We start from the raw sequence: 15,700 nt of genomic DNA, 5'->3' as shown, positions 1-15,700 counted from the left end.
TTTTCAGGCTCAGAATATTAGGAAGGTATGGGCTCGTCAGATGAAATCTGTTTGCATAAAGACAGTGGGAACCAAAGACTAATTAGAGGAATTGATCAGTCTTTTAAGATGACTGGCTGATATACACCCATGTCCCTCAGAGGTTCCTGACCTATATTAATTATAGAAAGAAATGTGATTCAATGTATTTTTATAAATTTTATTAAAACTATTAAACAAAAAAGATTAAAACCAAGAAGATATCTCACAAAAGCTAAACTGCTATTAACATTATAAACTAAGAAAGTAATAAAACTATTACACAAAATCAAATCAATAAATCAGCAAATTAATCTCAATAGTGGATTGGAATTAAATTATCAAATTAACACAAAAATAGTCAATCATTACAAGTTCTAGGAAGGGATTTAAGGAGGTTGTTGTCCTTTTGGTTATAAACTGAAGAACTGTATCTATAACTTGGAGATGGGTAAATGTTTTAACACTGTAACTAAGTTATCTAGTGCCTAACCCACAATTTGAGCTAATTATAAAGCTTCCTCATTATTTCAATTCTTATGTGGTGACTAACTCTTTCCCTCACCCCCAACTGAGATATAATATAGACTTTACAAGATACTTCTGCAGTAGTTCAACAACTCTGATCTGGTGACAGTTTCAATTCTCTTAGGACTTGTAAACACAGGACACAGAAAACACTTTAAATGGATAGGCTCTCTCACCAGTCCACAGAAGACTGATGTCACATTAAACTCTGTGTCAGGCTCTTGCTTGAGGACACAATTTATTAGTCAAACAGAAGGTTGAGGAAAATAACAAAATAAAGTAGTTTCTCTGTCCAACATGGGCTACAGTTGCCAGAGGCTTTTCCCTCACCTCTCTCAGCCCTTCCTGGTCCTACCTGATCCAAGGAACTCCTGCAGGAGACCTACCTACTCTCTGCTGTTATGTCCCTCAACTGAGCTTTTGCTGGCCTGTAGAACGACTAGGACCCAGATCCTCAATGGCATTTAGGTGGTTTGTTGACCCAAAAGACACAGCTTCTCAGCCACACACTTCATTCTTATAGTTTGTGAATTTTACTTACTCCATCTTCCAGTGCCTTGCTCCAAGGCCTTTGGGCAAATCAGTGTAAGGCCTACTTTGGCACCATGCAATTTGGTCCAGTCAGGTTTGAATTAGGTCATCCTTAGCTAGCATCAATTTTGGGAAAAGACCTGCTTAAGCCAGAAATTTTTAAAATATTTGGTCTTTTGCACATCACAGAGACTATAAGCCTCTGACTCCCAAAATATCAAAACCACAGAAGCTGACATGGGTCCTATCTGTGTGAAAAAGTCTTGCAATGAGACTGTCACCAATTTACAGAAAGTATGATCCCAAAATCCTGTAAAAATTTCCAGAGTTCCAACAGTCAGTCACAATATTAATCTATCAGCAATATTAAAAAATAAGCTTGAACATCTTGTGCTCAGTGTCATCATTCTTCTCATAAACAAGACAATTTACAGTAATTTTCCATTTTGGAACTGGGTTATAAGTCAAATAACTTATCTTTAGAAATTTCCATGTCAGTAGAGAAAACTTACTTTAAAATCTCTCAAGATTAAATTAAACTTAAACAAAAATGTTTACATTTTATATAAGGTCTATATTCCCATAGATGTTATTTCTCTTAGAAGAATCACCACTGATCATAAACAGAAGAAGGAGGCTGTGTTTGGATCCAGATTAGAAGAGTTTGGGTCGGGGGCTGAACGAATGCTAAATTCATGTCTGACAATGGCAAAATCTCTTAAAATCTTCTCCTGCAAATATCAGCCTAAACTGTGGAAATATCATAATTTCAAGTGTTATTGCAAGATTTATGCCATGAAAATGTTTTATCATACTGGGTCATATCAAAACTGAATCTGGAGAACAGGTTCCTACAGGCCCTGGATCAGACTGGGAAACAAACCCATAGGGTAGAACTAAAATTTGTGAATTCAAAACAAACACCTCAGCAATTCATGATGAAGGGAGATTTAGCTTTGAGATTCTGGTTTGGGTTCATCTTGGTCACTGATAAAGGCTGCTTGTCTTTGCCAATACTATAGACATTATAATTATCTCGGGGGATGATTGTTACTAATACTTACCATAGGGAATGTGCTAGCAATGATTAACTGACCATTTTGGTAGCCAGCTCCATTTCTGTATGCAATTATTTTCACTGCTTTCTGGTTTATAGCTACAGAGATCTTTTCTGAGATTGTTTGTATGGAGGTTTCGGTCCGCAAAGATGCTAGAACTTCTTCTAAATAATTCAAGGTATTTTCGGCTTCCAATGTGGATAAATCAGTCTTTAAGATAGGAAAGAATCAGATCCAATCAGGCTGCTGCTTTTATTAAATCAATACTGAAGTGAACTTCTTTCAATGATGCTCACAAATTTAATTTAAAATTTATTCAGTCAACACTACATTTATTGAAATATGGAATATACTAATATCTACTCTGCATGTACCTTTGGTGATCACACCAAATCTCCAGGGCTTTCTGGTAGCTATGATTTGTTAAAGATGACAAGAGATGGCTAAAATCAAATTTTGTAGGAAAGCTAATGAGACATTCATGTATTTCTTTTAAAGATCATTGAACATATCTGTACATGCAACTGTTTAGGTAAAGATGAAACAGCTTTCAAAAGATATCTCCCCTTCTTCAGTGCAGAGCTTCCATTAATTATTTACTCTTAATACTAATATCTATAGGAGTTCCACATGTGCAGGCAAGAGACAAATATGCCCTGTAACAGATACATTTTAATGCTAACAGGAAAACTATTCTAAAATTTGGTATAGCACAAAATAATATTTACCACATTTATATCCCTAATAATAAATCTGCCACTCTTTTGACTTCCATTCAACAAGAAAGATATTAAGAAAAAGACAACAATAATTTTATACAGATTTTAAACTCAGCAATTAGTACATTCCCAGAATGAGAGACAGTGGTGGAGACTCTGCATGCATGTCACATGCCACGTACTGCAGCAATGACCAACTTATGACACATGTATTGATTAGCAGTAACATGCAAGGTTCTTTTAGAGTATCTATGTTGCTGAGTGAGTAGAACCGCTCCCCCTCCTTCAACACACTTTCTTCTGGAATTATGGGCAGTCATGTCCTCTCAGCATAGGATCAATGGTGGTGGTGAGAACTTTCACTCACTACCCAGAACTGGAATGAGTGTTGTGGGGAACATATTGACAGAGGCCTTTAGTATCCCATAGGAATACCTGAAGAGGAAGGAAGCAGGTCAGACTTTCAAAAGACTCCCAACCTCTCCCCCAGTGTAGCCATGGCCACTGTTCCTCTGCATTCAATCAATGGCCTGAAAAGTGCAGCCTCTGGAACACTGAGAACCTGATCTCAAAAAACTAGTGGTTGATTGTAAACATCCTACCCCTTTTCCAGGGCTGGAGTCCATAGAGAGAGGATATACCATTCCACTATTAATCCATGGGTACCATGATAATATCCACACTGGCCCCATCCCCACTGACACCTCCAAAACCTCCTGGTCTGTTCATCAGTGAACAGTAAAACTAAAAGACTATATGAAGGTTTACAGTTTGTTCAAGTGAAGATAGAAAAGTTCTGCAGTAGTCTAACAATGTACTATGAACATTTTCAGATTATTTTATAATCCTGAGTCTACAGTACAACTAATAGGAGAAATTAAAAAATACAAACCTTCATCACATTAACACACTTAAAAGGCCCCAAGGAGAAATGCTTTGCTTCCTCAGAGCCAGAGGCACAGAAGAACATGCTACCAGTGGGTATTTTTTTCAGTTCTTTCTTTCCTCTTATGGCCCTTGCACAAGCCAAACATATCATGAACTTCTGCTTTCCACTGGGTGAAAGAAAACAGTAGCCCTAAAAAGAAGGGGAAATAATGGTTTCAGTGCTTTAGAGTGTCCAGATGTGCAACAGTTCAGTTATCTAATTACTTCCTATAAGCATTCAAGATTTCCTCAACACAAGTCCACCTTTGCTAACCTTCCTGATGCTGCCAGTTAGGATACATGAATAGCTGTTGTTCATTTGAAATAAGACAAGAACACAAATGGCTTTGGATCTTCAGCCCTCACCTCTGGACACTGCAAAATGGAACTGATGTTGGAACAGAGCAACTATGACATCAGAGGAGAGTAACTGACAATGTATTCTTACTTATTACAAATCTATGGATTAAAGTGACATAAAATTTGACTAGGGATTTTATCATCATTTAACCGTGACCTGTTTCACAGCCATGATGTCATACTTAGGAAACAGAAACGTCTACAGACATACCTGCTCAATATATTACTTTACAAAGTACTTTTTTTTGATAGCAGGAAGAGAAGATTATGCACTGACATCTGAAGTGGAGCACCCACAGGGACAGCTCCCGAAGAAAAAGTTAAATATTTCATCTGTCCATTTCAGATAAATATAAATATATAGGTATACACATAAACATTCTACACAGCCTGTTGACTGCATTGATAGTGGATTAAACTTCCCTATGTCAACTTTACATACCTTAAAAATATATTACTTACTGGCTGGTCTATTTTTTCTCTATTGGTTACAGAGAATGTGCAAACAGAAGCATGATTTGCTGCTGTGATTTCTTGATCCAGTACTGTGCTGTAAAAGGCACTAAATACTCCTGCATTTTCCATGTAATGCCACTTTTGATTGGCAGCCCCATTGCTGTATTCTTTATATTTCTGTCAAAACATAAAAAGATAAATCCTATTCCTACACTATAGCATTCTGCTATTCAGTATCTGGCATGACTGCCTTGTGCTGTTAAAAAAAAGACTTTAAATTCTCAAGTCCTGTCCGTTCTGTATGGACACTAAACATCTCATGACACTTTAAGTAAAAGTAGGTATTTGCCTCAGTATCTTTGACACATTTTCCCCCTGAACTCAGTGTTGTACAGTGGATTAGCTAATCTTCTGCCATGGAGGTGGCTACATTTCAGAAGTGGTGTATGTACAGAAGCAGTTTTAAAGTGCTGTGCGATCCTTTGAGATAAAAGGGGTGCTAGAAACATAAAATACTGTTAATAAAATAGACAATATTAGGTGAGTGAAAAAGTGAAACTAATTAGCATAGGTGGTCCGCCATCAACATCTTGCTGTCTTTAAACTGGGATCTTCTTTCTGGGATCTGCCATCATGGCAGAAGACCCAAATAACCCAACAAGGTCATAAGAGAACAGAAGACAGGAAGGTGGTTAGGGTGTTAGCCTAGGACTTAGGTGACTGAGTTTCAATTCCTTACTTCATAATGGACTTCCTATGCAACCTTGGGCAGGCCACAAAGGTTAGATTAATTAAATGGGAGTTAGGTGCCTAAATCCTGTTGAGGAGCAAGACTTCTGTGTCTCAGTTTCATACCTATAAAATAGGTATAATAGCATTTCCTGACCACACTAGGGTTTTGTGAAGACAAATGCATTAAAGATTGTGAGGTACCCTGATGCTACAGTAATGGGAACCATATATATTAGGTAGCTAATGTTGATTCCTGGAAATGAAGTTCTGGGAAACTCTCTGATGTACTGTTTCCTTTGGAGACACTCCTCAAATTAAAACAAACATTATATCTTAATTATTTACAACAAACTTGTATGTGACTAAGGAGAGAAACAGAAAAAATGTCAACAAACTAAGAAAGTTGAGGGAATAGAAAAAGTTCCAATTCACAGTTGGAATGAACTCAGTGTGCATAGGAGACTCTGCTTTTTAATGTAACCTTGCCTAAAACATTCCTTAGCTTGAGTCAAAGTTCATGTGTTTCCCTCCTCAAATGGTCAGAGCTTTTCAGAGGATCCTAGGTTTTGGGGTAATTCACAGATATATGCCAACAGTGGGGATCTTCTCTGACAATACTTAAAGGAAAAGGAAATATCCATTCATAGAATCAATGTATTTAATTTCTGTGGCTGTTCTCTATGTAATTATATATATAAGCCTCTGGAAATTTAAACTACATGCATCCGACGAAGTGGGTATTCACCCACGAAATCTCATGCTCCAATACGTTTGTTAGTCTGTAAGGTGCCACAGAACTCTTTGCTGCTTTTACAGATCCAGACTAACACAGCTATCGCTCTGATACTATATATCACATGTCATTCATTACAGGCCTATTGCTATTTTTCAAAATATGTCACATTGATATTTTTTCCCAGTCTTTTCAGTCAATGCCAGAATCCCAAGAGCATATTTGTATAGACAATATTTTATATTATAGTTGGCGTGACAGTTTCTGCTGGTCTAACAGGCATTCTTTAATACTATGCAGGTAAAGAAATTTAAGTACTTAGAATCACTTTTGGCATATAAAATTATTTAATTCATAAAATATATATATATAAAACCCTCCAGGGAAAATAAGCCATTTCAACAACAACTTCGTCACGCATGGCAGCTTGCTGCATGAAATATGAATGAGAAGCCATATGGAATTCAAGATTTTGAAAAACCCTGAGACTATTGTTTGGAGTTCTCAAAAACCACGAGTTCATGAATCTTTTTTCCTGTAATTTAAAACTCTTGGGGTCAATTCAGAGGGGAGCATAAGTAAGTCCTGAAAGAGTCTAAACTGAAGTAGCTGGTATCGCCTTCAACATGTATGTTACATGAAAACAGACTGCCTCTTGTCTCCCTTTGACCCACATTCACTTACCATATCACCTCTACAATTTGTCCAATGATTCTGAGCGTAAGTGAGGCTCAGCTGGAATAACTCATATATCAAGGCGACAGAATAGAAGAATTTACTGACGCTAGCAGCTAACAGGAAGATGTAAGAAGATGTAAGTTAAAGCAGGCTACCCTCTATTTTACACCTTCTCATCCCTTCTTCTGGCAATTAGTGTGTAAGTTACAACAACAAAGTCCTTTACACATCCTTACACAGGTGTAATAGGTCTAAAGAAAGTCTAACTCAGTGTAAGGGAATCAAAGTGTCAGGAAGTTTAGCTTACACCACCTTACACTTCACTTCAGGGTTTGGCTAATTGCTTTGCAGTGATTAATTTTTTTTAAAACACAACTTCCTAGTATTTTCTTTGCCTGTGTATTAGTGATAATAAACTCCGAAAAACACAAGTGGCTGCCTGATACATGTCAATATCAATTCCATAATTATTTATGTATCCCTTTCTCTGCTCCCTTTTTCCCCCCATCTCCCTCTACATTTGTTTTTCACTCGTCCACCTCTGTTCCATTTTCAAACTATTGTTTCCTTGGAAATAGTCCTCTGAACACAGTATGACGGAGAGCATTCAAAATTAGGCAAAACAAGTTCAGCTATTCCCAATACGAAGACATTAAGGGTATCCATAGAAGATGTAGAATGATTAATAATGTCTCTGCTGAGCAAAAAGCTGAAAACAATGGGCAAAATAAGAGAGTCTTCCCTTTTGATTTTAGAGAGTGCAAGAATGGCAGCATCCCTGAGAACAACTGGCATATACAAAGAACTTAATTGAGCTGACTAGGGAAGGTCTCAGCAGACTAAATTTAACATTTCTCACTTTTATTATATTGCATGAACTTTAAAATATTTGTCACAAACCAAGAGCCTGATTCTGCAAACTGTAATGCATGTGACTAATCCCTTTGATGTATATTATTATGTGAGTAATTTCCACCAATGGGCCTTAACTGCTGCAAGAAATAAAAGATAAAGTTTTCATAAAAAGAGTGGAAGCACACACAAAATACTTGAACAGCAAATTGGTTTCCAATAAAAACTAGTTTTGAGGAAAATATACTGTACATATTCTATGAAACTGATTGCGCTACTAAATGTCAGCTTGTGATAGCTTTTATCCCATTGACTAATGTCATAAAGGCATTGACAGAGATAATGGCAATGGTATTCGGCAGTAGAGAACGAAGCTGTAGCCTATATTTATCAGTTGCATTGAAGACTTAGTGAATGATTCTGACATGCTATTACTCACAATTCAATGCGCCGACTTTAAATGCTCCTTACTTTAAAACTAATATGCATAAAATTTCACCTTGGCATTTCTGGACTCCAGAATGTAACTTTCATGTTGTTTTGATTGTTAATTTATTGGATACAATTATTTTAAATCTTTGCAACAGCTGTAGCCCTTGGACTTCCTGTGTTATCTATAGTATACAAAGCAATATTCAAAGAAAATATGATTCAAAGCTGAATCGGTATCTGAATGCAACTGGACCCTGGGCCTACATCTTGGTGTACAGCACGAATTTTTGTCTCTTGTTTAAATGCAATCTCTTACCTGCAGAACAACAGCACACCTTTTCATGTCCAGAGCACATTTTGAATATCTAGGCTGTGTGCTGGGCATTGACACTGCTAGCACTAGATTTGGATCAGTCATCAAATGAAATGTCCTAAGAACAGAAAAATAACAGTGACACTATAATGTAAAAATGCAAATATTTTTATAGATTACCTAAATTCATTAGGCTTTCTTTTAAACTACTCTTACAGCTAGAGAACATGAGTGATGCCACAGTAATGCACACCTTATGAAGAAGTCTTGACAGAAGGATTATTAGTACATACCAAAATGCTGACATAACCCTTGGTGGGTTTGGTTCACAAGGATCTAGCTCATTTTGATTTTCAGATTTACCCCAAACCCTAAATTCAAAGCACAGTGTGAGTAAACCAATTACAAACTTGGTGAGTTTCTCTCTTTCTTCACAAATGCTCTGGCACTATCCCTTGCCTGACAGAACACCCTCTTCTTTTCTCCAACAGAATCTGCCTCAATCCTGCATTTTCGGAGAACCGCTCTTTCCTCCTCTCGCTCTCAAAAGAAGGCTTCAGGACCAAAGACAGGAAGATATGTGCATGCACCTCTCCACCTTCCCTGATTACGCAATAACTAGAGACACTTCTCCTTTGACCTGGTGACATGTCAATGGCATTTTACTCCCATTCTGACATCTTCAGTGGGCTCCCAGCTGTTCTCTACCCCCTCCTAAATGCTTAGGGGTTTCCCTGCTAGCATGCAGTTCAGTCTGGGATAATTTCTCATGCATAGACTGAAATAGAGCCAATGAAGTACAGTAGCATCAACTGAACTAGGATTAAATGCTGTTCTCCACATTAACAAGAGAAAAGCTTATCTAACGCAAACAAGTTCTTATAGTCTTAACTTTACATCCAGCTAATAGTACATAAATCACTGCCTACTCCAAGATACATGAGAAAGCTCTGTATTCTTAACAGCATTCAGAGTCCTGCATTGCTATGTGAAGGGCAACTCTCCAGCCATACCCAATACCCCTTCCTAAAAACAACAGAACCTCCATGTGCAATGCTGCTAGCCCCTCAGATGCAAGTTGAGCATGTCAGGCTGGCCACCCATCTGCTATGGATATTTAGGGGAAGAAGCTTGCCTTGCTAAAACCACAGAGACTCCAAATGGGACAGCAGGTCAACTACCTGGCTCCTGGAGTTTTGGGGGTGCCTCCAAAGACAGGAGAAAGTGAGGTGAAAAAGAGAGAAAAGAGCACTCGTTCTGCTAGGAAGACACTTAAAAGTAAAGAGGGGGAGTCTGGTCCTCTTGGTGGGAGAGTGATAATGTGGGATCAGAAGCTTTCTCTGCGTTTATACCAAAATAAGCATTCAGGCCAATTTCCCTTGGCGTTAGGTTTGATGCAAAATGGTTGCAAAAGCTGAGATATAATAGATTTTGGGGGATATCCAATAACCCTTTTAATACACAGACAAAATAGAAGGATTTTCAAGAACATAAGAATGGCCATACTGGGTCAGACCAAAGGTCCATCCAGCCCAGTATCCTGTCTGCCAAGAGTGGCCAATGCCAGGTGCTCCAGATCTCTCTCCTGCTATCCATCCCCACCCTCTGACAAACAGAGGCTAGGGATACCATTCCTTACCCATCCTGGCTAATAGCCATTAATGGACTTAACCTCCATGAATTTATCTAGTTCTCTTTTAAATCCTGTTCTAGTCTTAGCCTTCACAACCTCCTCAGGCAAAGAGTTCCACAGGTTGACTGTGCACTCTGTGAATAACTTCCTTTTATTTGTTTTAAACCTGCTGCCCCTTAATTTAATTTGGTGGTCTCTAGTTTTTATATTACGGGAACACGTAAATAACTTTCCCTTATTCACTTTCTCCACACCACTCATGATTTTATATCTCTATCATGTTCCCCCTTAGTCTCCTCTTTTCCAAGCTGAAAAGTCCTAGCCTCTTTAATCTCTTCTCATATGGGACCCATTCCAAACCCCTAATCATTTTAGTAGTCCTTCTCTGAACCTTTTCTAATGCCAATATATCTTTTTTGAGCTGAGGAGACCACATCTGTATGCAGTATTCAAGATGTGGGTGTACCATGGTTTTATATAAGGGCAATATGATATTCTCCGTCTTATTCTCTATCCCTTTTAAAATGATTTCTGCATCCTGTTTGCTTTTTTGACTGCTGCTGCACACTGTGTGGACATCTTCAGAGAACTATCCATGATGACTCCAAGATCTCTCTCCTGATTAGCTGCAGCTAAATTAGCCCCCATCATATTGTATGTATAGTTGGGGTTATTTTTTCCAATGTGTATTATTTTACAATTATCCACATTAAATTTAGTTGCCATTTTGTTGCCCAATCACTTAGTTTTGTGAGATCTTTTTGAAGTTCTTCACAGTCTGCTTTGGTCTTAACTATCTTGAGCAGTTTAGTATCATCTGCAAACTTTGCCACCTCACTGTTTACCCCTTTCCCCAGATCATTCATGAATAAGTTGAATAGGATTGGTCCTAGGACTGACCCTGGGGAACACAACTAGTTACTCCTCTCCATTCTGAACATTTACCATTTATTCCTTCCCTTTGTTCCCTGTCTTTTAACCAGTCCACGAAAGGATCTTCCCTCTTATTCCACGAAAACTTAATTTACATAAGAGCCTTTGGTGAGGGACCTTGTCAAAAGCTTTCTGGAAATCTAAATACACTATGTCCACTGGATACCCCTTGTCCACATGTTCGTTGACCCCTCCAAAGAACTCTAATAGATTAGTAAGACATGATTTCCCTTTACAGAAACCATGTTGACTTTTGCCCAACAATTTATGTTCTTCTATTGTCTGACAATTTTATTCTTTACTATTGTTTCAACTAATTTGCCCGGTATTAACATTAGACTTACCGGTCTGTAATTGCCGGGATCAATTCTAGAGCCCGTTTTAAATATTGGTATTACATTAGCTATCTTCCAGTCATTAGGTACAGACACTGATTTAAAGGACAGGTTACAAACCATACTTAATAGTTCCGCAATTTCACATTTGAGTTCTTTCAGAACTCTTGGGTGAATGCGATCTGGTCCCAGGGACTTGCTACTATTAAGTTTATCAATTAATTCCAAAACCTCCTCTAATGACACTTCAATCTGTGACAATTCCTCAGATTTGTCACCTACAAAAGCTCAGGTCTAGGAATCTCCCTAACATCCTCAGCTGTGAAGACTGAAGCAAAGAATTCATTTAGTTTCTCTACATTGATTTTATCATCTCTAAGTGCTCCTTTTTTATCTCTATCATCCAGGGGCCCCACTGGTTGTTTAGCAGGGTTCCTGCTTCTGATGTACTTAAAAGATATTTTGTTATTACCTTTGGAGTTTTTGGCTAACTGTTCTTCAAACTCCCCTTTGGCTTTTCTTATTACATTTTTACACTTAATTTGGCAGTGTTTATGCTCCTTTCTATTTGCCTCACTAGGATAAGAAGACAATTCTGTGTTCTTGGGATCCAAGCATAATCTGTTGTACTGTATGCTTTGTCCAATATGGAGCCTTGAATTAGGAGATTAAAAGGGGACGGAGCAGATGAAGACATACACTTTTCTCTGTATTCAAGACCACTGTTTTTATTTTATACTGCTGGTGACTGAACAGTGCAGTTTTTCTCTCTTCACGAGCCCACGATTTGTTTAATGTATCCTTCATCATTCTGCTGCAGTGGATTTCACTTCTCAGGGGACAGAAGTGAAGAAGGAAAGAGGAGTAGCGTACTGTACAGCAGTGTATAAAGCTAGTGGCATTTTAAGCATGCTCAGTATGTCATTGCATTAAAAGGCAAATGACATATGCATGCTGAAGTTTTCCTTTTCTGTTTTTTAAGGACACAGTGCTTCTGGATTCCTCAAATCCGTACCGGTCTGGAGCTCTAGCAGCAGTGCAATACATTGCCTCCTAGAATCCATATTTTAATCTTTTTGATTTAGGTTGAGTGGATAGTGGGGAAGAGAGCACTTCACACTGCTGTCTCTCCTGTGGTTGAGTTAAGGAGCCCTCATGGGGGTGGTGAGGGTTTCCCTTCATTGGAGGGATTGTTGCTTTGCTATAAGTCTTTTAAATCTATCTATCTTCAGCTTGCTACACTAGAGATTCATTTATGAGATTCTTTGCTTTAACTTAATGGTTAGTAAGACAAGAAAATGACCAAAGAAGAACTATTGAAACCCTAATAAAAATTCTAAACCTAATTCTTTCCCACCCAATACACTAAAATTAACTTCAATAACTAGATAACAGTCCACCTAATTGTGTTTTAATGTATGATACAGAAAGCTTCCCTTTATAACATTTAGTCTCATATATCAGCGAACATGCTTGTACCTGTCATGATCTCTCCATATCCAGCGCTGATTGGTATCATCAGGTTTCTTTTCCACCAAAACAACTTCAGTCCCAGCATGCAGATTAGCATCCTGTACCCCCAAAACAAGCCCTGGGAATGCACAGTTTATAATCTGTTTGTCTCTAAATTCAAACTGCTGATGGTGAGCCTTCTGCAATTCTGCAGTCAGCTTTGGTTGAGGTCTAAATAAACAAAATTGTACTTAGGGTTAGAAAAATACCCTGTTAACTAACATCAGTTACACACAACACTTATGACAAGTAGATTTTGCAGGATCTTTGTTAACTTGTCTGATTGTGTTCTTAACTATAGAACAAATGACCAGGAGTACATCAAGGGACTGGGTATGTGAGGGCAGGGAGAGGAACAGAGAGGATGGACAGAGGAAAAAGTAGAATGAGAGGGCTAACGTAGGGAAAGCTATTTCCAAGACAAGGTGAAAAGCATCCTGGCACTCATTGCCAGTTCTACTAGACTACAGTTCCACTATACTGGCTTTCTGAAAAAGCACAAAGAGGCAAACATCACCTTAATTTGTTTGTGTTTGTCTCTATCTGCTTCTGTAAAAACTAGAACAAATATGCTATGGGTAATAAGGACTAATTTGAAAGTAGTCCAGCATGCCTCTACATCCTTGACTTTTAAATAGTCATTCTAGTAAATCTAGTTACATGCAAGTAACACGCAGATAAATAGCACGCAATTCTGAACTTCACGGAAATAAATGAATACATCCTAAAGTTATGGGGGCAACAAATTCCAGAACAGTAGTGCTCGAGTGAGCCCAAGTGAATGATATCACTCAATCTCAGTGTACTTTTCTTAATGACACTTTGACTGCTTTTCATTTTAATGTAATTTAGGGATTTCCTTTCCTACCCATATTTTCAAATTCTTCTCTTTTCCCTTTCAGTTATGTACCCACTGTCCATATTCCATACACCTGCCTCTCTCCTTACATTTTTTCCTCTTATTTCTTGTCCATGGTGTGCTACCTCTCCTTTGGCTGGGAGATACTTCCAAGTGGCTGTTAAATGCCCTGAATATCAAAGGCCTGACTTTTAAAACCCTGTCATGTACCTGCAATTTGCTATGGCATATAACTTTGGGCACAATTCACTGGGGAAACAAATAAAAACATACAGACTGAACTTGTCAACTAGGGACCTGATATAATGCCCACTGAAGTCAATGTAAAGACTCACAATTACACCAATGGACATTGGATGAGGCTCTCTGTGTCTACATGTCTTCAATTGTGTCCCCAAATAGCTATTCACAAAACTAAAAGAAGACCAGGTTGAGGTATCTTTAAAAATTAAGTGGAAAAGATTATTTTTTTCAGTTAATGTCACAGGAAATTAGATGTTAATGGGAGATTTGGATCTAATTGCTTATATATTATTCTAAAAGTTTCTTCATAAAAGACTAAATTCTCTTGCAGTGGTAAAGTCCTATTACTATTAAAAGGAGTTCTTCCTGAGTAAGGAAATTGGGATATGGGTGAATAAATACACGGAAATAGAGCTTGGTATGGTGTGTGGGTCTCTGACTTTTTTTGTCAGATTCAGTATTACATTGTCCAAATGTGTATCAATTATATTGTAAAAGTATAATTCTGACCTGTACTTCTGAAATAACTCTGCATTTTCACAGACTTCTTTATCCTTGTCCTTCGGAAAACTGTTATCATCATGAAAATCACAGAAACTTTCCTGCCAGGAATATTTGGATTTCATATGCCAAGCATCTGTTTTAAGATGTGATTTTGCATGTGAATTACTGAAAAACATAAACCACAAAATGGGAATTTTGAAAACTAACAGAGATTGGAGTTTTGCATTAAAAAACAAGGGGGTTTTCTTTAAAAATATTACTTCATTTTGAGGAGACACTTTACAGGGTAACTAGAAGTAAAACAATTAGATCTTGCACTCTTGCATCAATCAGAGTTTTTTTCTAAGTAAAAATTGAAGGATTTGGACCATAATTTGTATAATAAGGTCCACAGTTATGGAAAATCTATTATAAACATACAGGGTGAAATCCTAAATCCCCTTGAATCTATAGTAAAACTTCCATTGACTTCCCTAGATTGTACCGAGGGACTTTCCATAAAGTAACGAAGATTTTTGTTTTCATCACATAAGAAATTTCTTAATCACACAGAGCATTATGTGTATTGCTGACACTAAAATGAACAGAAAGGCATGCTTTTGTACAGACTTGTATGAAATTTTCCTAGACCACGGGTAGGCAACCTATGGCACACGTGCTGAAGGCAGCACATGAGCTGATTTTCAGCTGCACTGCCTGGGTCCTGACCACCAGTTTGAGGGGGGCTCTGCATTTTAATTTAGTTTTAAATGAAGCTTCTTAAACATTTTAAAAACCTTAGTTACTTTACATACAACTATAGTTTAGTTATATATTATAGACTTATAGAAAGACACCTCCTAAAAACGTTAAAATGTATTGCTGGCACATGAAACCTTAAATTAGAGTGAATAAATGAAGACTTGGCACATCACTTCTGAAAGGCTGCCGACCCCTGTCCTAGACTGATGGACTACTCCAGCTCCCACTGAAGTTAAGAGAAAGAATCCCATTGACTTCACTGAGAGCTGGCTCAGGTTCTAGCAGAGTGGCCCCTTCAGGTATTCTTTCACGTTTACTTTGAGCAGTGTTGTTTCACAAATTTGTACAACGCTGACTATTATCTTGTGAGACAGCAATACTTGCCAGTATCTGATTTATAATTTTCTATTATATACATTTATGATTGATTCTTTGCTGACATGTAGCATTTGAAGCCTCCTCGCCAACCTTTAATAAAACAGTGCCATCTATCGCCATAATTAGTAAATGCAACCTCTTTCTAGAGTGTCACTATCAACTGAATACACTTCAAGCTTTTCACATACCTCATTTCTTACACTGTCTGAAAAAGAAACAGTTTTT

At 37.7% G+C, this 15,700-nt stretch overlaps 1 protein-coding gene across 10 annotated transcripts in view; it reads right to left on the bottom strand.

Moving 5' to 3' along the window:
• DCDC1 (doublecortin domain containing 1) overlaps nucleotides 1-15,700 on the bottom strand; it is a 414,877-nt gene that overhangs the window by 40,894 nt on the left and 358,283 nt on the right. For 9 of the 10 annotated variants that reach the window (XR_007774648.1, XR_007774649.1, XM_050954983.1 and 6 more), the window contains 6 exons: nucleotides 14,363-14,521; nucleotides 12,718-12,921; nucleotides 8,341-8,455; nucleotides 4,604-4,774; nucleotides 3,747-3,932; nucleotides 2,142-2,345 (listed from right to left, as the gene is read on the bottom strand). Coding sequence is in view for 8 of the 10 variants with exons in the window: in XM_050954983.1 (XP_050810940.1) it covers nucleotides 2,142-2,345; nucleotides 3,747-3,932; nucleotides 4,604-4,774; nucleotides 8,341-8,455; nucleotides 12,718-12,921; nucleotides 14,363-14,521 (1,039 nt within the window). In the remaining 2 variants the exon portion in view is untranslated. The remainder of the gene's footprint in view (nucleotides 1-2,141; nucleotides 2,346-3,746; nucleotides 3,933-4,603; nucleotides 4,775-8,340; nucleotides 8,456-12,717; nucleotides 12,922-14,362; nucleotides 14,522-15,700) is intronic. The other variant, XM_050954988.1, reaches the window with a different exon arrangement.

Source organism: Gopherus flavomarginatus, chromosome 5 (genome assembly GCF_025201925.1).
Source record: "Gopherus flavomarginatus isolate rGopFla2 chromosome 5, rGopFla2.mat.asm, whole genome shotgun sequence".
NCBI lineage: Eukaryota > Metazoa > Chordata > Testudines > Testudinidae > Gopherus > Gopherus flavomarginatus.
Note: the sequence above shows the minus strand (reverse complement) of the source record. Positions and strands in the feature narration are given on the sequence as shown.